The 27,457-nt window shown below is 43.5% G+C and overlaps 1 protein-coding gene across 1 annotated transcript in view; it reads right to left on the minus strand.

Moving 5' to 3' along the window:
- Positions 1-556: 556 nt before the first annotated feature.
- Positions 557-27,457, minus strand: part of LOC124715501 — a 47,716-nt gene continuing 20,815 nt past the window's right edge. Inside the window, exons 2-3 of the mRNA XM_047243102.1 lie at positions 20,192-20,437; positions 557-713 (exon numbers count right to left, since the gene is read on the minus strand). Coding sequence (XP_047099058.1) covers positions 667-713; positions 20,192-20,437 — 293 coding nt within the window. The 3' untranslated portion in view covers positions 557-666. The remainder of the gene's footprint in view (positions 714-20,191; positions 20,438-27,457) is intronic.

Consider the following 27,457-nt stretch of genomic DNA (forward strand, 5'->3'; position numbering starts at 1 on the left):
GTTTTCCCTGAACTAATTCTTAAATCTATTTAGTTGTGTCCTATCACAACACTATTTATTGTAATCATATTCGTGCCTTACTTAATTAGTAAGGCTTAATTTATTCGATTTATAAATATTATGAAACATCTCGCTTATATTAGCATAGCGACGTTACTTAGTACTTAATTTAGCTCCTTTACTACGTAATTTTGTCTGTAAATATAGATTTTACAATCTAGTTACATCACCTATAACATTCTTTGTTGTATGAAGATGCTTTCCGATTAAATTTGTTTCGTTAAAACACTTATTCCACGAAATAAATTCCGTTTCCGAAATCTGTTTGTACAGTAAAAGTTAAAAATAAATTTAAAGCAGGCTAAGAACTATACAATAAATAAGCAAAATTATTTCAAAATATTTATTCTCCTTTAGCACAGAAGTGTTGCAATGCTTTAGGACATCTTTAACACAAAATACATCATAAAAACAAATGCTCTGATGTGATTGATAAATACATGCGTCAGTTACACCAAAAACGTAAAATTCCCAGAGAAATAACTTTACAACAAACACATGCTGATTAGACGTAGTAGTGATTGTACTGTTGCACAACAGAAGATTCATGCTGCATGTATCTGCTTTTCGGACGATCCCATGACGTGACGTCAGGTCGGATTGCAGCTAGCCAGCAAGTGGCGAGCACCTTCCTTTGAAGCTCACTTCTACATCTGAAATACAAAAGCCGAGAAAGTTAATTTGTGCGGAAGGAAAAGAAAATGTTGTTCATATTTTCTCAGTGCTCTATACAGGGCAGTTTTATGTCATTTACGTAGTAGCAGAAATATCTACGTCTACACCTAGTTTAGAAAATACGAGGGCAGTTCAATAAGTAATGCAACAATTTTTCTTTCGGCCAATTTTGGTTGAAAAAACCGGTAATTTCTTGTGGAATATTTTCAAACATTCCCGCTTCGTCTCGTATAGTTTCATTGACTTCCGACAGGTGGCAGCGCTGTACGGAGCTGTTAAAATGGCGTCTGTAACGGATGTGCGTTGCAAACAACGGACAGTGATCGAGTTTCTTTTGGCGGAAAACCAGGGCACCTCAGATATTCATAGGCGCTTGCAGAATGTCTACGGTGATCTGGCAGTGGACAAAAGCACGGTGAGTCGTTGGGCAAAGCTTGTGTCATCATCGCCGCAAGGTCAAGCAAGACTGTCTGATCTCCCGCGTGCGGGCCGGCCGTGCACAGCTGTGACTCCTGCAATGGCGGAGCGTGCGAACACACTTGTTCGAGATGATCGACGGATCACCATCAAACAACTCAGTGCTCAACTTGACATCTCTGTTGGTAGTGCTGTCACAATTTTTCACCAGTTGGGATATTCAAAGGTTTGTTCCCGCTGGGTCCCTCGTTGTCTAACCGAACACAATAAAGAGCAAAGGAGAACCATCTGTGCGGAATTTCTTGCTCGTCATGTGGCTGAGGGTGACAATTTCTTGTCAAAGATTGTTACAGGCGATGAAACATGGGTTCATCACTTCGAACCTGAAACAAAACGGCAATCAATGGAGTGGCGCCACACCCACTCTCCTACCAAGAAAAAGTTTAAAGCCATACCCTCAGCCGGTAAAGTCATGGTTACAGTCTTCTGGGACGTTGAAGGGGTTATTCTGTTCGATGTCCTTCCCCATGGTCAAACGATCAACTCTGGAGTGTATTGTGCTACTCTTCACAAATTGAAGAAACGACTTCAGCGTGTTCGTAGGCACAAAAATCTGAACGAACTTCTTCATGACAACGCAAGACCTCACACAAGTCTTCGCACCCGAGAGGAGCTCACAAAACTTCAGTGGACTGTTCTTCCTCATGCACCCTACAGCCCCGATCTCGCACCGTCGGATTTCCATATGTTTGGCCCAATGAAGGACGCAATCCGTGGGAGGCACTACGCGGATGATGAAGTTATTGATGCAGTACGACGTTGGCTCCGACATCGACCAGTGGAATGGTACTGTGCAGGCATACAGGCCCTCATTTCAAGGTGGCGTAAGGCCGTAGCACTGAATGGAGATTACGTTGAAAAATAGTGTTGTGTAGCTAAAAGACTGGGAAATAACCTAGTGTATTTCAATGCTGAATAAAACAACCCCTGTTTCAGAAAAAATGTGTTGCATTACTTATTGAACTGCCCTCGTAATTTCCAATATAGGAAATAATTTCAAATATAGGAAATAATTTCAAATATAGGAAATAATTTCAAATATAGGAAAAAATTTCAAATATAGGAAATAATTTCAAATATAGGAAATAATTTCAAATATAGGAAATAATTTCAAATATAGGAAATAATTTCAAATATAGGAAATAATTTCAAATATAGGAAATAATTTCAAATATAGGAAATAATTTCAAATATAGGAAATAATTTCAAATATAGGAAATAATTTCAAATATAGGAAATAATTTCAAATATAGGAAATAATTTCAAATATAGGAAATAATTTCAAATATAGGAAATAATTTCAAATATAGGAAATAATTTCAAATATAGGAAATAATTTCAAATATAGGAAATAATTTCAAATATAGGAAATAATTTCAAATATAGGAAATAATTTCAAATATAGGAAATAATTTCAAATATAGGAAATAATTTCAAATATAGGAAATAATTTCAAATATAGGAAATAATTTCAAATATAGGAAATAATTTCAAATATAGGAAATAATTTCAAATATAGGAAATAATTTCAAATATAGGAAATAATTTCAAATATAGGAAATAATTTCAAATATAGGAAATAATTTCAAATATAGGAAATAATTTCAAATATAGGAAATAATTTCAAATATAGGAAATAATTTCAAATATAGGAAATAATTTCAAATATAGGAAATAATTTCAAATATAGGAAATAATTTCAAATATAGGAAATAATTTCAAATATAGGAAATAATTTCAAATATAGGAAATAATTTCAAATATAGGAAATAATTTCAAATATAGGAAATAATTTCAAATATAGGAAATAATTTCAAATATAGGAAATAATTTCAAATATAGGAAATAATTTCAAATATAGGAAATAATTTCAAATATAGGAAATAATTTCAAATATAGGAAATAATTTCAAATATAGGAAATAATTTCAAATATAGGAAATAATTTCAAATATAGGAAATAATTTCAAATATAGGAAATAATTTCAAATATAGGAAATAATTTCAAATATAGGAAATAATTTCAAATATAGGAAATAATTTCAAATATAGGAAATAATTTCAAATATAGGAAATAATTTCAAATATAGGAAATAATTTCAAATATAGGAAATAATTTCAAATATAGGAAATAATTTCAAATATAGGAAATAATTTCAAATATAGGAAATAATTTCAAATATAGGAAATAATTTCAAATATAGGAAATAATTTCAAATATAGGAAATAATTTCAAATATAGGAAATAATTTCAAATATAGGAAATAATTTCAAATATAGGAAATAATTTCAATATAGGAAATAATTTCAAATATAGGAAATAATTTCAAATATAGGAAATAATTTCAAATATAGGAAATAATTTCAAATATAGGAAATAATTTCAAATATAGGAAATAATTTCAAATATAGGAAATAATTTCAAATATAGGAAATAATTTCAAATATAGGAAATAATTTCAAATATAGGAAATAATTTCAAATATAGGAAATAATTTCAAATATAGGAAATAATTTCAAATATAGGAAATAATTTCAAATATAGGAAATAATTTCAAATATAGGAAATAATTTCAAATATAGGAAATAATTTCAAATATAGGAAATAATTTCAAATATAGGAAATAATTTCAAATATAGGAAATAATTTCAAATATAGGAAATAATTTCAAATATAGGAAATAATTTCAAATATAGGAAATAATTTCAAATATAGGAAATAATTTCAAATATAGGAAATAATTTCAAATATAGGAAATAATTTCAAATATAGGAAATAATTTCAAATATAGGAAATAATTTCAAATATAGGAAATAATTTCAAATATAGGAAATAATTTCAAATATAGGAAATAATTTCAAATATAGGAAATAATTTCAAATATAGGAAATAATTTCAAATATAGGAAATAATTTCAAATATAGGAAATAATTTCAAATATAGGAAATAATTTCAAATATAGGAAATAATTTCAAATATAGGAAATAATTTCAAATATAGGAAATAATTTCAAATATAGGAAATAATTTCAAATATCGGAAATAATTTCAAATATCGGAAATAATTTCAAATATCGGAAATAATTTCAAATATCGGAAATAATTTCAAATATCGGAAATAATTTCAAATATCGGAAATAATTTCAAATATCGGAAATAATTTCAAATATCGGAAATAATTTCAAATATCGGAAATAATTTCAAATATCGGAAATAATTTCAAATATCGGAAATAATTTCAAATATCGGAAATAATTTCAAATATCGGAAATAATTTCAAATATCGGAAATAATTTCAAATATCGGAAATAATTTCAAATATCGGAAATAATTTCAAATATCGGAAATAATTTCAAATATCGGAAATAATTTCAAATATCGGAAATAATTTCAAATATCGGAAATAATTTCAAATATCGGAAATAATTTCAAATATCGGAAATAATTTCAAATATCGGAAATAATTTCAAATATCGGAAATAATTTCAAATATCGGAAATAATTTCAAATATCGGAAATAATTTCAAATATCGGAAATAATTTCAAATATCGGAAATAATTTCAAATATCGGAAATAATTTCAAATATCGGAAATAATTTCAAATATCGGAAATAATTTCAAATATCGGAAATAATTTCAAATATCGGAAATAATTTCAAATATCGGAAATAATTTCAAATATAGGAAATAATTTCAAATATAGGAAATAGTACCTAGGTAATGCTACTATAAACGAAAGCCAGCTTTCTTTTTAAGTCTTGAAATCGTCATATCCTTAAAAAGCTGGCGAAGCTTTCTTTTTTTAACATGTTCCATGTAAAATATCAACATAAAGTGACAGGCCAGGTTATTCAAGGGAACAAAGTTATTAAAAGTAAATACTAACGTAAGTTTACGAGGAATGCCGTCAATCATTTTGACCTTTCATGCAATATTGTAAGGTGGCGTTATTTTACAACTTACAAACCGCGTTTACATCCAATACGACATAAGTAAGCCCCTTCAATGATAGGAAAGACAGGTTTGTGCTCGTTCATTAAAAACGTGTATGAGACTGACATCGTCTAGTACATTTAATTTAGTTCATAATGTCTGCATGTTGGGTGACGTGGGAACAAACAGAGCTGTTAAACTCGTGGTAGAACGGAAGGACACAGGAAGCTCTCACATTCCTTCGGACAATAGGACGGCACAGCCGTTTCCGGCGCTAATCCCGGAACCCGCGCGTGAGCTGGACCACCTGCAAAAAGGGAACACGTGGCCGGCATGCAGGGGTGAGAAAACGGCCTGGTCAGTCAGGAACACATGGCAGCAGGTATTCGCGTACTTTCCTACAGACATGGAAAGAACTTCCAGAAACTTCTATCTGGGTTCTAAACTGCGACTGGTCCCCGTTCAGAAACTAGCGCCTTCCTGAAAGATGATTCGCCACCCAAATTTAAGGGGGAGAAAAGACTTAGCAGCGAAAAGACGAGAGAGGTAAAAAGGGAGTCGTTGCGGGGTCGTGGAGCAGGAGAGTTCTCTTGGAAGTCCACGGCAGTCGACGGACGTCTTCGGCTGTAGTTTTAGTGAAGTTCAATTTTGCTATTATCTCGCTGAGGCGAGAAGTCCTGCGGTTATAACTTCTGATCATTACGGTGATCTTGCTTATGCACCGGCTTGTAGGAAACTGTATTTACATTGGTGAATCACGTGTTCCACTCCGTTCTGCACTAAGGTTTCACACTGCTCATTGAGACAGTAGTTCCTAACGGGGGATATCAGTTACTCCGCACCTAATCACAGACAGCTAGTACATTATAGGGCAAAGTCAGACAGTTTAAGGGTCAGTATAAATACAGGGAGAACCTGAGGATTCCTCTCTCTCCTCAGCGATCACAGGCCCTGTAGACCACGCGCTGCATCAATGATCTGCTTCCACCGCCTTCTATCTCTCGCAGCCTCTCTCCACCCTGCGGACATTCCTAATGCTGCGATGTCCTCCTCTGTGTCATCTTTCTACCTTTTACACTACTGGCCATTAAAATTGCTACATCCATAAGAAATGCAGATGATAAACGGGTATTCATTGGACAATGTATTATACTAGAACTGACATGTGATTACATTTTCACGCAATTTGGGTGCATAGATCCTGAGAAATCAGTACCCAGAACAACCACCTCTGGCCGTAATAACGGCCTTGATACGTCTGGGCATTCAGTCAAACAGAGCTTGAATGGCATCTACAGGTACAGCTGCCCATGCAGCTTCAACACTGTACCACAGTTCATCAAGAGCAGTGACTGGCGTATTGTGACGAGCCAGTTGCTCGGCCACAATTGACCAGACGATTTCAATTGGTGAGAGATCTGGATAATGTGCTGACCAGGGCAGCAGTCGAACATTTTCTGTATCCAGAAAGGCCCGTACAGGCCCTGCAACATGCGGTCGAGCGTTATCCTGCTGAAATGTAAGGTTTCGCAGGGATCAAATGAAGGATAGAGACACGGGTCGTAACACATCTGAAATGTAACGTCCACTGTCCAAAGTGCCGTCAATGCGAACAAGAGGTGACCGACACGTGTAACCAAAGGCACCCCATACCATCACGCCGGGTGAGACGCCATATGGTGATGACGAATACACGCTTCCAATGTGCGTTCACTGAGATGTCGCCAAACACGGATGCGACCATCATGTTGCTGTAAACAGAACCTGGATTCATCCGAACAAATGACGTTTTGCCATTCGTGCACCCAGGTTCGTCGTTGAGTACACCATCGCAGGCACTCCTGTCTGTTATGCAGCGGCAAGGGTAACCGCAGCCATGGTATCCGAGCGAATAGTCCATGCTGCTGCAAACGTCGTCGAACTGTTCGTGCAGATGGTTGTCTTGCAAACGTCCCCATCTGTTGACTCAGGGATCGAGACGTGGCTGCACGATCCGTTACAGCCATGCGGATAAGATGCCTGTCATCTAGACTGCTAGTGATACGAGGTCATTGGGATCCAGCACGGCGTTCCGTATTACCCTCCTGAACCCACCGATTCCATATTCTGCTAACAGTCATTGGATCTCGACCAACGCGAGCAGCAATGTCGCGATACGATAAACCGCAATCGCGATAGGCTACAATCCGACCTTTATCAAAGTCGGAAACGTGATGGTACGCATTCCTCCTACTTACACAAGTCATCACAACAGCGTTTCACCAGGCAACGCCGGTCAACTGCTGTTTGTGCATGAGAAATCAGTTGGAAACTTTCCTCATGTCAGTACGTTGTAGGTGTCGCCAACCTTGCTGTGATATGCAAATGATAAGCTATTCAGAGAATTCACATCTTCTTCCAGTCAGTTAAATTTCGTGTCTGTAGCACGTCATGTTCGTGGTGTAGCAGTTTTAATGACCTGTAGTGTACGAGGTCGGCCCAATGCCCTTGTTGCCTGTAGAGTTCCTTCAAATGCTTTCTTGGCGGTTCTGTTGGTTTCCATTCTGGCCACATATACAGCCCACTGCAGTCTCCTACTTTTTAATTTCTGGATGATAGTGGGTTGCTTCGTTAACTGATAAATTTCACTATTCTTTCTTATTTTCCATACGCCATTCAACACAGGTCCCCAGATTTTTCTCATTACTTTTCTTTTGAAAACGTTCAGTTTTTCTCTATCTTTCTTTGTAAGCGTCCAGCTTTCTGAACCGTACAGTACCATGGGGCAGATAGTGTTGTGTATCTTGATCTTTTTGGTGATTGACAAAGCTTTACTTTTGAGTGGGTTGCTTAGTGAGTACAGACTTCTTGATCCCGGTGATATCCTTTCAGATATATATTTATAGGCAATCTGCCTAGGAAATCATTTAGTTTCTTTAAATTGTTTTTTTAATGAATAAATGTGTTAAAATCGTAGCATTTATCCTTTAGTAGATATTATTTTCCTGTTCCAATTAATCTTGTCTCTTGTGAACATTTTAAAACTTATTCGTTAACAGTGGACGATTTTGTTGGCTTATCCTGACACTATCGTTTCCACAAGATAAGATTAGGAAAAGGGGTGGTTATCACATGACAGTTTACATAATGAATGAGAATGAGTTAATCCTACTGGGGGACGTACAAGTGGCAGGGCGACTTCAGGAACGTTAAAATATCCATTGGGAAAATTATCACTTGTAAGTAGTGATGGCAAGTTTCTTCCATCAATAGCCAGTAGAAGTGGAGGTTCGTTAGAATATTAGCGGAATTGAGTACACAACTATTTAACGACATGATCCTGTTCGAATATGTTCCCCTGGTCATGCACATACCTGCACGTTTCGAACTATTTTTCTGAAATGCCAATAGCGTAGAAATAACTAAAACAGACGGTAGAAATGACACTCAACAAACAAGTTAAGCCTCAGTCATATTTCTAGGAGAAGTCTAAGTAGAATGTTTCCCATTTCTAACACCTACGTAGCATGATTTCTAACGATGACACCATTAAGCAGAAAGTACTCAGCAAGACACTGAAAGCATCCATTTTTTTTACAGTCTAATCAGGAAACTTCTCTGGGACGATAAAATGTCACGAAAAGCAAAACCGATCATGTACCACATCTATTTCGTACCAGTGTTTACATAAGATTTAGAAACCTGTACCCTACTAAACAAAGACCTCAGCAGAATTCATGCAACACAAATGAGATTTGTTAGAACCATGACTCAAACAACCAGAAAGGACAAAATCAGGAATGAAGTGAACAGAAAATTAGCTGGTAATAAGCTTCCTATTTCCAATGTCAGAGAAACGCAGGCTTCAGTGGTATGGGCAAGCAGTGAGAATGAACAGCGAAAGCCCCGCCGTAAAGTATTTCAACCTGAATCGTGGTAAGAACCAAGAAAATTCTGGAGAGAGACTAAGATAAGATGTGGAGGAGAAAGGACAAATGGGAAGATGTCGTGGAACAGAAGGTATATGAAGATAGGAGATGGCGAGCGCTTGTACACCACACCCAAGAAATTGCACTTGAAAAACTATGAATACATCGTGTACTACCTCATTTCGCCCGGCATAGTTCAGCAACTATGTGGCATGAATTTAACACAGGGTGACTGTTATTGGACTATATGAAATAAAAGCGTCAACTTTTGAATGGTTTACGACAGGACGTTCAAACTGTACGGTTGTCCGCGAGGGGTGATGGGAATTAGTATGCGCATGTATGGTTTGGTTTAGGGACGAAGCTCATGGGCTCGTCAACAACCAAAATTTGCGCATATGGGGGACTGAGAATCTGCATTTCGCGATCGGGAATTCCCTTCATCCTCAACGGGCGACTGTGTGGTGTGCAATATCCGGTCACAGAATTATCGCTGCGATATTCCTTGATGGCACAGTGAGTACCGAACGGTACGTAAAGGTTTTGAAAGCCCCGTTATCAAAAGTTACTCCGATTTCGACAAGCTGTGGTTCATGCAAGATCGAGATCAACCCCATCGAAGCAGGAGAATGTGATGTCCTGGAGGAGAACTTTTTTGTTTTGGTTTTAGGGCGCAAAACTGCTATGGTCATTAGCGCCCAGCCCGTGACTTAGGAAACAGTAAAAGACCGAAATTGAAAACCAGCAGCAATGGGAACAAAGTCACAGAATTGGAGAAACTAAAAGCAGAAGGAAGGCTTAAAAATCTACTACAGAAAGGGGTTGGTAGTCCCAAAAAAAAAAAAGAAAAAAAAAAGCTTCAAATGACTGACGTCATTTCACTGGCACTAATAAACTGGAGAACGCGGTCGGCTGAGCGCGTGTCATCTGCTAAAATCGACGATAGATCAGGCGATAGCTGTAGACGGGAGCGTAACGGATTAAAATAGGGGCACTCAATTAAAAGGTGTCTTACCGTCCACAGCTGAGAGCAGTGGGGACAGAGTGGGGGAGGATCGCCGCTTAAAAGATGTTGATGGCTAAAAAGACAGTGCCCTATCCGGAGTCTAGTTAAAATTACCTCCTCCCGACGACGCGTTCGGGAGGAAGAGGTCCAAGCACAAGGAAGAGCTTTCACGTCCCGCAATTTATTATGGGTAAGTGTCGACCAATGCGTGTGCCATAAATGAACAACACGTAGACATAGAACGCTCCGTAGATCGGCGAAGGGAATCGATTGAATAGCTGGCCGAGGAAGAGAGACTGCAGCCTTGGCTGCAGTATCGGCCGCCTCATTTCCACAGATACCAACGTGTCCCGGGAGCCAGAGGAACGTCACCGAGACGCCCCCCCGGTTGAGCAAGCGAAGACAGTCCTGAATCCGGTGGACCAGAGGGTGCACTGGGTAAAGAGCTTGGAGACTGAGGAGAGAGCTGAGAGAATCTGAGCAGATAACGTACTGTATCTGCTGATGGCGGCGGATGTAGTGGACAGCCTGGAGAACAGCGTAAAGCTCCGTAGTATAAACCCAACACTGGTCGGGAAGCCGAAAGTGATTTGGGGTGTCGCCAACAATATAGGCACTCCCTACACCTAACGATGTTTTCGAGCCGTCGGTGTAAATAAATGTGGCGTCCGTCATTTGTGCACATAGACCAGCAAATGCCCGACGATAAACAAGTGAAGGGGTACCATCCTTGGGAAATCGACAAAGGTCACGGAGCAGGCAGATCCGGGGACGGAGCCAAGGCAGTGCTGTACCCCAAGTTGTCAAGAAGGTTTTAGGAAAGCGGAAGGAAAGAGAATGGAGTAGTTGACGGAAGCGGACTCCCGGTGGTAGTAGGGAGGAGGGGCGGCCTGCATACCCTACATCCAAGGAGGCATCGAAAAAATGTCATGGGCTGGATTAGCAGGCATGGAAGACAGATGGCTAGCATAACGACTCAGGACTGCTCGCCGATTGGACAGCGGAGGTTCAGCAGTCTCAGCATAAAGGCTTTCCACAGGGCTAGTGTAAAAAGCTCCAGACACTAAACGTAATCAACGGTGGTGGATAGAGTCGAGACGCCGAAGAATAGACGGCCGAGCAGAGGAGTAGACTATGCTTCCATAATCCAATTTCGAGCGCACTAAGGCGCGATAGAGGCGGAGAAGGACCACTCGGTCCGCTCCCCAGGAGGTACCATTCAGGACACGGAGGGTGTTGAGGGATCGCAGACAGCGAGCCGAAAGATAGGAAACGTGGGAGGACCAGCACAGTTTTCTGTCAAACATAAGACCCAAGAATTTAGCGAAGTCTGAAAACGGAAGGTTGACAGGACCTAGATGTAAGGAGGGCGGAAGAAACTCCTTACGTCGCCAAAAATTAACACAAACGGTCTTACTGGGAGAGAAACGGAAGCCGGTTTCGATGCTCCAAGAGTGGAGGCGATCGAGACATCCTTGAAGACGTCGTTCAAGAAGGCTGGTCCGTTGAGAGCTGTAGTAGATCGCAAAATCGTCCACAAAGAGGGAGCCAGAGACATCAGGAAGGAGACAATCTATAATTGGATTTATGGCAATGGCAAACAGTACAACACTCAGCACGGAGCCCTGGGGTACCCCGTTTTCTTGGGAGAAAGTACGGGAGAGAGTAGTGTTCACCCGCACCCTAAATGTGCGCTCTGCCATAAATTCGCGAAGAAAAAGGGGTAGCCGACCTCGAAAGCCCCAAGAGAACTGTGTGCGGAGGATGCCTGTCCTCCAACAGGTATCGTATGCTCTCTCCAGATCAAAAAATATTGCTACTGTTTGGCGTTTCCGGAGAAAATTGTTCATGATATAAGTGGAGAGAGCAACAAGGTGGTCAACTGCAGAACGATGCTTTCGGAATCCGCATTGGGCAGGTGTGAAAAGACTGCGGGATTCCAGCCATCACGCTAAACGGTAATTCACCATACGCTCCAAAACCTTACAGACACTACTCGTGAGAAATGGGGCGATAGCTAGAGGGGAGATGTTTGTCCTTTCCAGGTTTCGGAACAGGAACGACGATAGCTTCCCGCCATCGTCTGGGAAAAGTACTGTCGGTCCAAATTCGATTATAAAGGCGAAGGAGGTAACGCAGACTGTGGGTTGATAAATGCAGCAACATTTGGACGTGGATACCATCCGGTCCTGGGGCGGAGGAGCGAGAAGCAGAGAGTGCATGTTGGAGTTCCCGCATGCAGAAAACAGTATTGTAGCTTTCGCGATTTTGAGAGGAGAAAGCAAGAGGTCGCACTTCCGCTGCACGTTTCTTCGGGAGAAACGCTGGCGGGTAATTGGAAGAGCTCGAAATCTCAGCAAAGTGCTGACCCAACGAGTTAGAAATTGCGACGTGGTCCACGAATGTATCATGTGCGACAGTGAGCCCAGAGACCGGGGAGAAACTAGGCGCGTCTGAGAACCGTCGAAGCCGACTCCAAACTTCCGAGGAGGGAGTGAAGGTGTTAAATGAGCTAGTAAAGAATTTCCAGCTTGCCTTCTTGCTATCGCGGATGACACGACGGCATCGCGCACGGAACTGCTTATAGCGGATACAGTTGGCCAAAGTAGGATGGTGGCGGAAAACGCGGAGTGCACGTCGCCGCTCACGTATTGCATCACGGCATGCCTCGTTCCACCAAGGAACTGGGGGGCGCCGGGGCAATTCAGAGGTGCGTGGTATTGAATGTTCCGCAGCTGTAAGAATAACGTCGGTAATATGGGTGACATCGTCGACGCTGGGAAAGTGACGGTCATCGAATGTCGCTAGAGACGAAAAAAGTGTCCAATCAGCTTGCGCAAACTTCCAGCGTCGCGGGCGCATATATGGCAGTTGAGGCTGCAGTCGAAGGACACATGGAAAGTGGTCACTCGAGAGTGTATCATCAAGGGCGAACCATTCGAAGCGCCGAGCTAGCGGAACAGTACCGACCGCAAGGTCCAAATGAGAGAAATTTGTCGTGGAGGCAGTTAAAAATGTAGGGACCCCAGTGTCGAGGCAAACTAGATCCGCTTGGTGGAAGACGTCTAGCAATTGTGAGCCACGTGGAGAAGGATGTGGAGATCCCCAAAGCGGGTGGTGGGCATTGAAGTCCCCAAACAGCAAATAGGGGGGTGGAAGCTGACCAAGGAGATGAAGGATATCAGCTCGTGCCATTGGTGTGGACGATGGAATGTATACAGTACAAAGAGAGAACGTGTATCCGGAAAGGGAAAGACGGACGGCGACAGCTTGGAAGGAAGTGTTTAAATGGATTGGGTAATAATGGAGAGTTTCATGGAGAAGAATCATGAGTCCTCCATGTGCTGGAGTGCCTTCAACAGAGGGGAGAATATATCGGATGGACTGAAAATGAGGGAGAACAAAGCGGTCATGGGGACACAGCTTTGTTTCCTGAAGACAGAAGATGACCGGCGAGTAGGATCGTAAGAGGATAGACAATTCATCCCGATTGGCTCGAATACCGCGGATATTCCAGTGGATAATGGACATAGGGTGAACAGAAAATGGAGGAATGTGACCAAGGGTGCTGTCAACTCAACGACTGCTCAGAGCTTGCGACCGACAGCATGGAATGGCATTCAGCTGAAGGCAGAAGATCCTGATCCATAGGTTGGTCAGGAGCAGCTCCTGCCACCAGCGATCGGCCGGTTGACCGGCCACCAGCAGTGCGCCTCGGCGACACAGAAGATGGCCGAGGGCGATTTCCGCCAGGTGGTGCTGTAGATGCGACACGCCTTGGCGGAGAAGGAGAGGAACTGGGTTTCTTTGTAGCCTTCTTGGAAGTATGATGTTTAGATGAAGGAGGAACCGATGGCTGTGAAGTTGCGGTGCGTAAAAACTCTTCACGAGTATGCTCTTTTTTCGAAGTCTTGGTGTCTGACTTTTGGGCTCGAGATTTAGCAGAACCCGACGAAGGGTGAGCCATAGAGTGGGCAGGCGAAAGTGGTGAGGTTGAACGGGCGATCTTTGCGCTGGCCGATCTGACGACCGTCGCACTAAAGGTGAGGTCGCAAGTCTGCGTGGCCGCCTCCTTTGTTGGCCGAGGAGAAGCAAGGAGTGCTGTATTTTCCTGTCTGAGGCACGGTGGGCTGTCGACTGGCGAATAATTTTCGAGCAGCAAAGGTCGACACCTTTCCCTTCACTCTTATTTCCTGGATGAGCTTTTCGTCTTTAAAAACGGGGCAATCTCGAGAGGAAACAGCGTGGTCACCCATACAGTTGATGCAGCGAGGGGATGGAGGTGGACAAGCACCCTCATGGGCATCCTTGCCACACGTAACACATTTGGCCGGATTGGAACAGGACTGGCTGGTGTGATTGAACCGCTGACACCGATAGCAACGCGTAGGGTTTGGGACGTAAGGGCGAACGGAAATTATCTCATAGCCTGCTTTGATTTTCGATGGGAGTTGAACTTTGTCAAATGTCAAGAAGACTGTGCGGGTTGGTGTGATGTTCGTGTCAACCCTTTTCATAACTCTATGAACAGCCCTGGTCAGACAGGTAGTGCTGAATTTCTTCGTCAGACAAGCCATCGAGGGAGCGTGTATAAACGACTCCACGTGAGGAATTTAAAGTACGGTGCGGTTCCACCCGGACAGGGAAGGTGTGTAGTAGTGAGGTACGCAGCAATTTTTGTGCCTGGAGGGCACTGAATGTTTCCAACAACAGGGTGCCATTCCGTAATCTGGAACAAGACTTTACAGGACCTGCAATTGCGTCGACACTTTTCTGAATAATGAAAGGGTTGACCGTGGAGAAGTCGTGACCTTCGTCAGACCGAGAAACAACAAGGAACTGTGGCAACGATGGAAGAACTGACTGTGGCTGAGACTCAGTGAACTTACGTTTGTGAGCAGACATAGTGGAAGGTGAGGAAACCATTGCGGAAGAATCCCCCATGATTACCGGCGTCTCCGATGGCGCGCTCCTCCCTTGTGGGGGCCCTCTCTGAGGGCACTCCCACCTTAGGTGATTGTTCACACCTCAGGTCACACATCCCGACAAACGGACGGAGAGACCAATCGGCACTTTCGGAAGTTATCAGCTCGGGTAATCACCCCTCCCTGGGCCTGGCCGTTACCAGGGGGTACGTATGTGTCCTACCTGTCTACCCGGGGCAGGGAATTACGCGTTACCCCGTCACCGGCTACGCATGGAAGTGCGTGGGTCGGCCTTCAGACACGCACAGGGAGGAAAAAAGAGAAAGGGAAAGGAAAGAAGAGGGGTCTCAAACGCCGCAGCAGAGAAAAGGGCAAAGAGAAGAGGGAAGGAAAAGAGAAGGACAGAGGAAGGACGAAGACTTGCAAGTGTAGAAAGCAAGGATTTTGTAACAGTTTCGAGCGTCCGTCTCTGGACGTAGGCACAAACCATACTCCCAGAGGGGGAGAAAGAGAAGGAAAGAGCCAGAGGTGAGGGGGGGTGGGGCGAAGATGGGGGACGGGGAAGGATGCGGAAAGGGAAGGTATGCAGCCCGGAAAGGTAGGAGGGCCACATTAGCTCGGGGTCGTGTGCTCGCTACGCGCGTGTCCACAAAAGAGTTGTGGACCCCCTGGGGGGGAGGAGAACTTTAGGGAACGCTTTCTGGCTCTGGGGTACCCAGAACCCACTGGCATGGGCCTCAGTTGGCCGCCATGTTGTTCTAATCTGAGCAGATGCGACTGCTTTTTGTGGGGCTATATTAAAAAGGTGTACAGCAGTAACCCCAAACCCATTGCTGGGCTGAAAACACCCAATCTGCAGATCATCGATATTCAGCAACTTCAACGGGTTATGCAGAATTTAGCTATTCGTCTGCGTCACATCATCGCCAATTATGGCAGACATATCAAACTTGTTATTACCTATATCGAAATATCTGCAGTCTTTTATATGTTGAATAAAGGGTGTGCACGCCGTAGTTTGTAATGAATTTACTTTTTTCCTACAGTTCAGTAATTGTCACCCCGTATACCACTTTAAGTCCCGTGCGGAAATGCTGAGCCATGCCGCCTCTATAGCTCTTCATAGTTGCTAAAGTGTCGCCGGTGCAGAATTTTGTGCACGGAAGGACCCCTCTATTATGTCCTGTAAATGTTCGACGGGATTCATGTCTATCGATCTGAGGTGCCATATCATTCGCTCTAACTGTCCACGATGTTCTTCAAACCAACTGGGAACAGTTATAGCTCAGTGATATGACCTATTGTCATTCACAAAAATTTCGTAGTCGTTTGGGAACCTTACGTCCGAGGATGGCTGCAAATGGTCTCCAAATAGCCGAACATGACCATTTACAGTCAATGGTCGGTTTGGTTCAGACAGTTCAAATGGCTCTGAGCACTATGGGACTCAACTTCTGAGGTCAACTTAGAACTGCTTAAACCTAACTAACCTAAGGACATCACACACATCCATGTCCGAGGCAGGATTCGAACCTGCGACCATAGCGGTCGCGCGATTCCAGACTGTAGCGCCTAGAACCGCTCGGCCACCCCGGCCGGTAATGGTCGGTTTACTTTGATCAGAGACCATTCCATGAAAACAGTCCACACCATTATGAACCCCATCATCAGCTTGCACAGAGCCATGTTGAGCACCTGGGTCCATGGCTGCGTGGGGTCTGCGCCACACACTAACCCTACCATCAGCTCCTACCAGTTGAAATCTGGGTATGTCCAGACCACAGTTTTCCAGTCTAGGATCCAACCGATATGGCCACGAGCCCAGGAGAGACTGTGCAGGCAATGTGCTGTTAGCAAAGGCACTCGCATCTGTCTCTTGTCATAGCCCATTAACATCACATTTCGCCGCGCTGTCCTAACGGACACGTTCGGCGTACGTTCAACTTTCATTTTTGCCGTTATTTCACAGTTTTGCTTGTGTGTGTATATGTGTCAGCACCGATAACTGCGCAAACGCCGCTGCCTCGGTCGTTAAGTGAATGTCGTCGGCCACTTTTCTGTGGTGACAGGTAATGTCTAAAATTTAGTATTCTCAACACACTCTTGTCACTGTGGATCTCTGAATATGAAATTCCTAACGATTCCCCAAATCGAAAGTCCCATGGTTCTACATCCAGTCAACATTCCACATTCAGAGTGTTAATTCCCGTCGCATGGCGATAGTCACGTCGGAAACCTTTGCGCACGACTCACCTGAACACAAATGACAGCTCCGCCAATGCACTGCCTGTGTGCTTGATACTACCATCATCTGTATACGTGCTTGTCGGTATCCCATGACGTTTGTCACTTCAGTGTCAATATGTTGGGATTACGTGGGAATAAAAGGCACCGTCTACGAGATTCAATCCAGTGACCTCGGGTTTACTCTCTAGTCTACCAACTCGTAATACTAGCGACTACGAGGAATATAAACACGCCTTAGTTGTTCACTGTTTATTATCTCAAAAACAAGACCCGCGTCTTCCCGTTTACATACACTCAGTCGCAAAAATATTCGGACAGCACGTAATGGCGTATAATTTTGCAGTTTGCCGCATGAACAAATATAAATTGTACTTCGTAATGTATTTGGGACTCTGGGTACGATGTCGCAACGTGAAACATGCATCGCCGGCCTTTGGTAGCCAAGCGGTTCTAGGCGCTTCAGTCCGGAACCGCGCGACTGCTACGGTTGCAGGTTCGAATCCGGCCTCGGGCATGGATGTGTGTGATGTCCTTAGGTTAGTTAGGTTTAAGTAGCTCTAAGTTCTAGGGGACTGATGACCTCAGATGTTGAAAAAACACGCGTCAAATACGAAGAATTGTTGTTGGGCATATGTCTGTTACGTAATATTTCCCGAAAACGGCATGGGAAGGTGCAACAAAAGTATTCGGACAAAGACGGACAACGTGAGAGAATAGTTCATTCAGAGACGCACAGAGGATGAAGCGACTGCAGTGTGTCCGACATTTCCGCGAGACGATAGCGATGATTAGTAAACACGTATCGCGGACCTGTGCAAGTCGACGATGGGACGCAGAGGGGAGTGTTTTACGTTCGAACAAAGGCAACTTGTCGTTTATCATCACGCAAAGGGGAAAACCTGCAGGGAAATTGCCGCAATAGTGAACATGAAGGAAAGTACAGTTCACGACATTACTAAACCGTTCGAGAAATAAGACCGATTGGAATTCCGTTGCAGTACAGAACGGCCACGGACATTTTCACAGAGAGATGAACGTGTGATTGTGCGAAAGGTACAACAGAATTCGAAAATATCTGCGATACGAATTGCAAGTGAGGTGGAGGGAGACCTTGGTGTAAAAGTTGATCCCGAAATCGTGTGGAGAGTACGACGACGATCGCAGTACCATGGTCGAGTGGCACGACGAAAGCCATTCATAAATGCAGTGAACCAGAAGAAAACTTATGCAGTTTGCGAGGGAATACGCCGAATACGATCAGGCTTGCTGGAATCGGGTGATATTTTGCGACGAATGTAAATTTACATTATGGCAAAGCGACGGAAAGGCAAACGTGTGGCGAAAGACCAATGAAGAGCTGAATCCCAGGAACCTCAAACCAACAGTAAAGTTTGGAGGTGGGAGCATCATGGTGCAGGGATGCATGTCCGGCAATGGTGTGGGTGAGTTAGTGTTCATTAATGATACGATGAACAAGGAAGCGTATTTGAATATACTGCGAGGACATTTGAAGCAGAGTGCACGACATCTAGGTTTGCGAACAACTTTCATTTTTATCAGAATAATGATCCCAAGCATACCGCGCATATTGTACAGATGTGGTTGCTCTTCAATTGTCCGAAAGTATTGCACCCCCCTCCCCAATCACCAGACCTTAACCCAATCGAACATCTGTGGGATAAATTGAAACGGACCCTACGCGCGTACAACATCTATACGAAGGAGACCTTGAAAGAGAAACTGCGCCAAGAATGGGCAAATATAGGCCCAGATTTCACGAAAAAACTCGTGGAAAATATGCCTAGTAGATTGGAGGAGGTATTGAAAATGAAAGGTGGACCCACAAGGTATTGACATTTTCGTCGTACAACTTATGAACATTTATTGGACAGTGTCCGAATACTTTTGTAGCAGCAGGGTGTGCAGGATGTTTCATTTTTGTTGTTAACTTTTCTGTTATTTATGTTTTGGAAACGGAATAATACAATAATTCTTTTGTAATTAATGTTGTTACGCATATATATTGCTAATAAATGTGTTTGGGTTTCGTAGTGTTTCTCGAGTACTCATTGTGAAACTTCCCACTGTCCGAATACTTTTGTGAGAGTGTATGCCGAAGTCCTAGTCGTGCCCTAGGCTGTCAGTATGAAAAATTGCTGAGCAAAGTTCGTAGAGTTCAAATAACTTACGAGTTTGCTGTCGGGTGACGTCGTCGAACACCGCCGATATTTCGACAGGAGCACACCCTGCCATTCTCAAGGCACAAATGCAAAGAAGAAATGTGCATGGAAATTTAATACCTCGATTCACAGAGGAGAAACAAGGAAGACCCCACACAGAGAACAAGTGTCAACACAAAGATAACCAACATCAGAAATATCGATAGTTACTATTAATCAACACGTGAGGTAGCACTAATTCTGTCCCTCTGTTTTTTGATGAGACAGAATCGGATTCCAGGCAGCATTTAAACAAAATCTACCATCTCTGTTAATAAGGTTGCTTGATAGTCTGATTTCAACAGCTTCCTTAACAACACTATACCAATAGTTGGACGTGCAAGCCAGAATCTCCGTGTTGTATTCCATAGGATGACCGGTGTCAAGGCAATGTTCTGCAACAGCGGATTTGCTCGGCTGTTGTAAGCGTGTGTGACGCTTATGTTCACTACACCGGTCTTCCACAGTCCTGATTGTCTGACCAATATATGACATGCCACAACTGCAAGGAATACGATAGACCTCAGAAATATCGGCGGTGTTCGACGACGTCACCCGGCAGCAAACCCGTAAGTTATTTGAACATTCAATTCGCCGGGAAAAGTTAAGGTCTCACAAACTTAGTACAGTCGCTTGTCAGTGTTTTACCCCTTACTACCCCGAGAATTTTGAAGATTGTACTTAGTGCCAACTAAGTAAAACGATCGCAGTGAGCAAGTGAAATGAGGCTGAGCAGCTCACCACGTCCACAGCGCTGCGCGCAGAGCAGCAGCTGGAGGCTGTTGTAGGTCTGGTTGTCTGTGCCGCAGACGGGGTCGTACTGCAGCGTGGCCGGACACGGGCAGCCGCCCACCGCGGCCTCTTCGTCCGTGCTGGGCAGCGGGGGCGGCGGCGGCTCCGTCGAGGGCTCCGACGGAGTCTTCTGAGGCCGGTTCGCGAACACACCCAACAGCAGCGGTCGCGCCGCCGCCTCGGCATGCAAGGTGGCTGCGGATAGAGTACTCTGCTCACTACCTACAACCAATACTGAGATTACTCACTGTCTTACACTTGTAGAAATTCACCAGCCACCTGCCGGAGGGGCAGCCGGGCTCTAACGAGCTCAGTTCCGTCCTGACGAAACTCCAAATTTTAACTTAATCTTCGCCTTCTACAAGCTTTCGGAAGAGTCCGTCGCGACCTGGTAATGGCCGAGGTGCACTCAAAATGTAACTACTTTATGCAGCTTCAAATTCGAGAAAATTCTTTGCTTACGTCAGCGTGAGACCATGTATTCGTACACATCTTCCACTGTTCCAAAAGGCGCCAATTTAAAATTCAGCCTGCCTCGCAAAGTGGGGAACAGCATGTTATGGACTAACCACACAGCCATTCCATTCCTCGTTGTCTAGGAATCCTGGGTCTGTTAAATTTCTTAAATATTTGAAATGTTCAGAATGCAACCATATGGACAACTAAATTTGAAATATGAATGTAAAATGACTCATTTCCATATCATTACGTTTTATCGTGAAAAATAATCTGTGGGCCAGCCAGCCGGCCGACTTTAAAATTTCCTGCCGATCTACTGCGTCCATCTTAATCAGAGTTGCTAAAACTGGATATTTCGCGCAATGGGCACCCGTGCAGTTCGCTGGCAGCGTTATAAGTCTTGCCGCAGTCACAGCTGGTGCTACGAATGCGGATTCAGCTGGAAAGATGCATCCTAGTGCAAATAGCGTTCGCCAAGAATCCCAGTGGAAAGGGCGGTTGCTTTTCGTGCCAATGTGAAGGTGCTAAATGTTTAGCATGTCGACATTGTTACAGCGACAGAAATATAATGTTGAGTGATACTGCAAATTGAAAGGCGTAAATGTACCAGGGGGGTTACAATTAAACTTCAGCTACTCACAGATCACGTGTGGGCTGTGACCACCGTATCGCACCGAAACTTTGTAGATATTCCAATGCTTTAATACAGAACCAATTTAAGCTGAACTAATTCCAATTTTGTACATCAAGTGCATATCTGGCATTGTACAGCATCTCGTCGATGTCTAAAGCTCATATTGAACAAACTATGTAAGCGGCCGTTAATAATATCAACATTATCCGTTTCCCCACTGGTCTGACCTTTTCTGCCTACGTCCCATTACTAAACCATTTGCAGCATCATATTTGCACTCGGTGGCCAAAATTGCATCTTTTTCCAGCGTAAATCTGTTCGGTATTAACGTATGAGAATATGTATCAATTTTCGCTGCCATACGATAACAGCAGCTCACAATGGACCTTTGAGTAGTTGCACCTCAGTTATGACCAGCCAGTGTTCAGGAAGGCGAGCGTTTGAAAGTAATTACAAGGTTAACAGAATTGGTTCCCAGTGAGAAGCTCTTATTTCATTTAACTTGATACAGACTTAATATTATTGAAATTGCACTGCAGCCTTACGTTCCAGCCTTATTTCTAGGAATGTGAAGCTACAAAGTGAGTGCGAGCTTTAAAACTGCTCAGGAACTTCGACCACTCTCCATTGGGCCATTTGTGAAGGAATGGTTCGACAATGCCAGTGGATCCCCATGTCCTCCATAATTTAGAACTATCTCGTCGGGCAACTGCACACCGTATGTAGGATCTTGGTGCAGCTGTTGATCGACAAGTAACGTTGAGAGGGCATCAGTTCACTGCATATTCCCTTTGCCTTGATGAAAATACCGGCGTTACCGATACAACACAAATGGGTACTTTCGACAGTGCTGTGGGTACAGATCTGACAATCACAAAAGAACCAAATGAGACATGTACTGGCAGTGGAACATGTTCTTGAGAATAATCTAGTTTCCGTCGCCACTATCGGCACGCTAAATATGGCCAGCTGTGATGGATTTGTGGGTCTTCTAAAAACTAAGTAGGACCCAGGACAGAAATTTGGCTTTGTACAGAGTGAGAGTGTGTAACAAGCTTGTAATGAGGTTAGATCTGTAAATTTGAACGGTTGGATTCGCTGGAATCTGATTTCAATGATGTACCATATTTTTGGTAGGTATGATGGTTAAATAATAGTAAAATCTCTGAACGTTCCCTTTTTTGCTTGACCAGGAAAATCTTTATGGATATGAAAAGAAGGTTTGTTCCTGAGCTTCCTGGTCCTCAATGACTGTACTAGCATATTTACTGTTATAACTAGTCATTTGAGTACCGTCAATGACTCTTTGCAGGGAAAAACTATTTTTTAAAAAAATCCCAGCAATGCAAATGAAATTGGAGATCTGGAAAAGTCTGTTCCAAGACAGTAGTCTTATTTTACGACTGGTGAAATTAGCAAGTAACCATAGGTAACCGTCTTGAGTCATTCCTTAAGTCTATTGGTAATTTAGATGAAGCACTCACGAAAAAACACTCTGATTTTAGGTCACTTGAGCCAGATTTTGATATCTTCATGTGACCATGTTCGGCTGACGTCAGAACTGTGTCCGCAGATGTGCAGTTAGAACTAATACACCTGCCATGTGACTTATTGAGGATAAGCTTAGAACGGTGAACAACATTCAGTCTGGTTCTTACCTTCCACGGTAGAGGTTTCCTAAAGTACATGCAAAAGCGGCAGTTATAACGTGCATTTTTGGTGCCGCATATTAATGTAAACATTTTCCTCAGCCTTTAAGCTTTTCAGATCGAAACACTGTACACAAACGACAGAACCACCTGAGCGCAGTTCTTCGACTGCACACCACTAGTAGTATTTGTCCAGACATTCCCTCGCTCACAGCAAAACATGGGAAACATACGAGGGCATTCCATTAGTAACGCAACATCTTTTCTCTGAAAGCGGGTTAGTTTTATTCGGGATTCCAGTACATCGTATTATTCCCCACTCTTTGGATTTAAAGGTATCTCCCTTCAGTGCAACGGCTTACGCCAACTTACTGGGAGCGTCGGTACGCCAGCACGGTGGCACACCACTGGCCGACGTCGGATCCAATGTCTTGCTGCAACAATAACCTCCCCATCATCTACGCACTGCTTCACGCGCACTGCATCCTTCATTGAGGAAAACATATGGAAGTCAGAAGGTGCGAGATGATTAAGTAGAAAAGTCCAATTAAGTTTTTTGAGCTCTTGTGTGCGCAGACTGGGGTGAGACCTTGCGGTGTCATGAAGCAGAAGTTCGTTTGCCTTTCTGTGGCGACACTGCAGAAGTCAGACGTGCGCGTCCGGCCGGCACGAGGGAGATCGGACAGACTTGCGTGACCTAGTTACACCGATGACACGCCTCGCCCAACGACTCACCGTGCTTTTTCCATAGACATTCTACAAGCGCCTGTTAACATCTGCTACGCTTTGGTTTTTCGCCAAAAAGAAAATGACTGCTCTGCTTGGAATGCACCTCCGTTATAGACTGCATTCTCTAGGCTATGTATAAAGACATCACCTAATGGAACTTCATGAACTATAGGGGCTGGAAAGGAAAATATAGGTACGAAGACGGTAACTGCGATGGAACCATAGGTAACAGAATAAATACTTCAGCTGATCGATGAAAGGAGGACGTACAGAAATGTTCAGGAATACAGAAATACAAGTAGCTGAAGAATGAAATAAGTAAGGAGTGCAGGGAAGCTAAGACGAAATGGCTACATGAAAAAGTGAAGAAATCGAAAAAGAAATGATTGTCGGAATGACAGACTCAGCATACAGGGAATTTCAAACAACCTTCTGTGAAACTGAAAGCAATGGTGGTAACATTAGAAGTGCAACGAGAATTCCACTGTTAAATGCAGAAGAGGAAGGAAATAGGTGGAATGGGTGCTTTGAAGGCCTCTATGACGGTGAAGATTTGTTTGATGTGATAGAAGAAGAAATAGGAGTCGATTTAGAAGAGATAGAGGATCCAGGATTAGAATTTCAGAGAGCTTTGGAGGATTTAAGACCAAATATGACAGAAGGGGTAGATGACATTTCATCCGAATTTCAAAAATTGGGGGAAATGACAAGACGACTATTCACGATGGTGTCTAGAATATGAGTATGGTGACATACCATCTGACTTTCGGAATTTTGTGAATGATATTTTTTCCGAAAACTGCAAGAGCTGACAAGTGCGAGAATTATCGCACTATCAGCTTAACAGCTCATACATCCAAGTTATTCTTGTAAACAACACACATAAGAATGGAAAAGAAAATTGAGGGTGTTAGATGACGATCAGTTGACTTTAGGAAAAGTAAAGGGACGAGAGAGGTAATTCTGACGTTGTGGTTGATTGGTTGGTTGGTTGTTTGAGGTTAAAGGGACCAAACAGCAAGGTCATCAGTCCCTTGTTTCAAATAGACTCCATTCTGCTAACGGGACATCTCAGTATAGTCAGAAAAATAAAACGGATAAAGGGGAAACGTAAAAGGGCAGTCACGTTGTCATTAGTAAAAACAAATGAGGGAAGTTGGCAAGAGAACGAACCCAACACTATGCTGAAACAGCATAGGCAAGACCACCTGTGACTTAAAAGGTACAACTGCTATAATGCAGAAAGTACGTATGGGAATAGAAAAACTAACCAAGCCTTAAAAAGAAGGGGTAAAAACAGAGTAAAAGGGAAAGAAAAGAGGATTCTGGTCAGGGAGGTGAATCGGGAATCTCTGAACACTGCCTACAGTGGGAGACACCCAAACACTCACCGCCCTGCCCCAACACCAGAGGGAGATTAAAAACTTTAAAACTGAGAATAAAAACCACTCTCCCAGAGGAAACCTAGAACCAGAGAGACCATCCGGGAATCGTCAGCCAACATCAAAGGTAAAGTGTGGGGGAGTCTGTACTTAGCACGCAGAGCCAAAAGAAGGGGGCATTCAACCAAAATGTGGGCCACTGACTGGAAGGCTCCACAACCACATAGCGGGGGTGGCTCATCACGCAAAAGGAAACCATGTGTCAGCCTGGTATGGCCAATGCGGAGACGACACAGTGTGGTCGAGTCCTTGCGGGAGAGGCTAAAGGAAGAACGCCATGGGCCTGTATTCACCTTAATGGCACGAAGTTTATTAGACAGTGGAGTAGCCTCCCAAGAATTGGCCCATGACTGTGCAAAGTGGGATTTGATGTGAAGCCGTAAATCCGCTGCAGGAGGGGTTACAGAAAACGGGGGGTAAGTAACTGCTCCCCCAGCCAAACGATCAGCGAGCTCATTACCCGGGATACCCACATGGCCCGGTTGGTTGGTTGTTTGAGGTTAAAGGGACCAAACAGCAAGGTCATCAGTCCCTTGTTTCAAATAGACTCCATTCTGCTAACGGGACATCTCAGTATAGTCAGAAAAATAAAACGGATAAAGGGGAAACGTAAAAGGGCAGTCACGATGTCATTAGTAAAAACAAATGAGGGAAGTTGGCAAGAGAACGAACCCAACACTATGCTGAAACAGCATAGGCAAGACCACCTGTGACTTAAAAGGTACAACTGCTATAATGCAGAAAGTACGTATGGGAATAGAAAAACTAACCAAGCCTTAAAAAGAAGGGGTAAAAACAGAGTAAAAGGGAAAGAAAAGAGGATTCTGGTCAGGGAGGTGAATCGGGAATCTCTGAACACTGCCTACAGTGGGAGACACCCAAACACTCACCGCCCTGCCCCAACACCAGAGGGAGATTAAAAACTTTAAAACTGAGAATAAAAACCACTCTCCCGGAGGAAACCTAGAACCAGAGAGACCATCCGGGAATCGTCAGCCAACATCAAAGGTAAAGTGTGGGGGAGTCTGTACTTAGCACGCAGAGCCAAAAGAAGGGGGCATTCAACCAAAATGTGGGCCACTGACTGGAAGGCTCCACAACCACATAGCGGGGGTGGCTCATCACGCAAAAGGAAACCATGTGTCAGCCTGGTATGGCCAATGCGGAGACGACACAGTGTGGTCGAGTCCTTGCGGGAGAGGCTAAAGGAAGAACGCCATGGGCCTGTATTCACCTTAATGGCACGAAGTTTATTAGACAGTGGAGTAGCCTCCCAAGAATTGGCCCATGACTGTGCAAAGTGGGATTTGATGTGAAGCCGTAAATCCGCTGCAGGAGGGGTTACAGAAAACGGGGGGTAAGTAACTGCTCCCCCAGCCAAACGATCAGCGAGCTCATTACCCGGGATACCCACATGGCCCGGTTGGTTGGTTGTTTGAGGTTAAAGGGACCAAACAGCAAGGTCATCAGTCCCTTGTTTCAAATAGACTCCATTCTGCTAACGGGACATCTCAGTATAGTCAGAAAAATAAAACGGATAAAGGGGAAACGTAAAAGGGCAGTCACGATGTCATTAGTAAAAACAAATGAGGGAAGTTGGCAAGAGAACGAACCCAACACTATGCTGAAACAGCATAGGCAAGACCACCTGTGACTTAAAAGGTACAACTGCTATAATGCAGAAAGTACGTATGGGAATAGAAAAACTAACCAAGCCTTAAAAAGAAGGGGTAAAAACAGAGTAAAAGGGAAAGAAAAGAGGATTCTGGTCAGGGAGGTGAATCGGGAATCTCTGAACACTGCCTACAGTGGGAGACACCCAAACACTCACCGCCCTGCCCCAACACCAGAGGGAGATTAAAAACTTTAAAACTGAGAATAAAAACCACTCTCCCGGAGGAAACCTAGAACCAGAGAGACCATCCGGGAATCGTCAGCCAACATCAAAGGTAAAGTGTGGGGGAGTCTGTACTTAGCACGCAGAGCCAAAAGAAGGGGGCATTCAACCAAAATGTGGGCCACTGACTGGAAGGCTCCACAACCACATAGCGGGGGTGGCTCATCACGCAAAAGGAAACCATGGGTCAGCCTGGTATGGCCAATGCGGAGACGACACAGTGTGGTCGAGTCCTTGCGGGAGAGGCTAAAGGAAGAACGCCATGGGCCTGTATTCACCTTAATGGCACGAAGTTTATTAGACAGTGGAGTAGCCTCCCAAGAATTGGCCCATGACTGTGCAAAGTGGGATTTGATGTGAAGCCGTAAATCCGCTGCAGGAGGGGTTACGGAAAACGGGGGGTAA

Source organism: Schistocerca piceifrons, chromosome 1 (genome assembly GCF_021461385.2).
Source record: "Schistocerca piceifrons isolate TAMUIC-IGC-003096 chromosome 1, iqSchPice1.1, whole genome shotgun sequence".
In the NCBI taxonomy this organism is placed as follows: Eukaryota; Metazoa; Arthropoda; class Insecta; order Orthoptera; family Acrididae; genus Schistocerca; species Schistocerca piceifrons.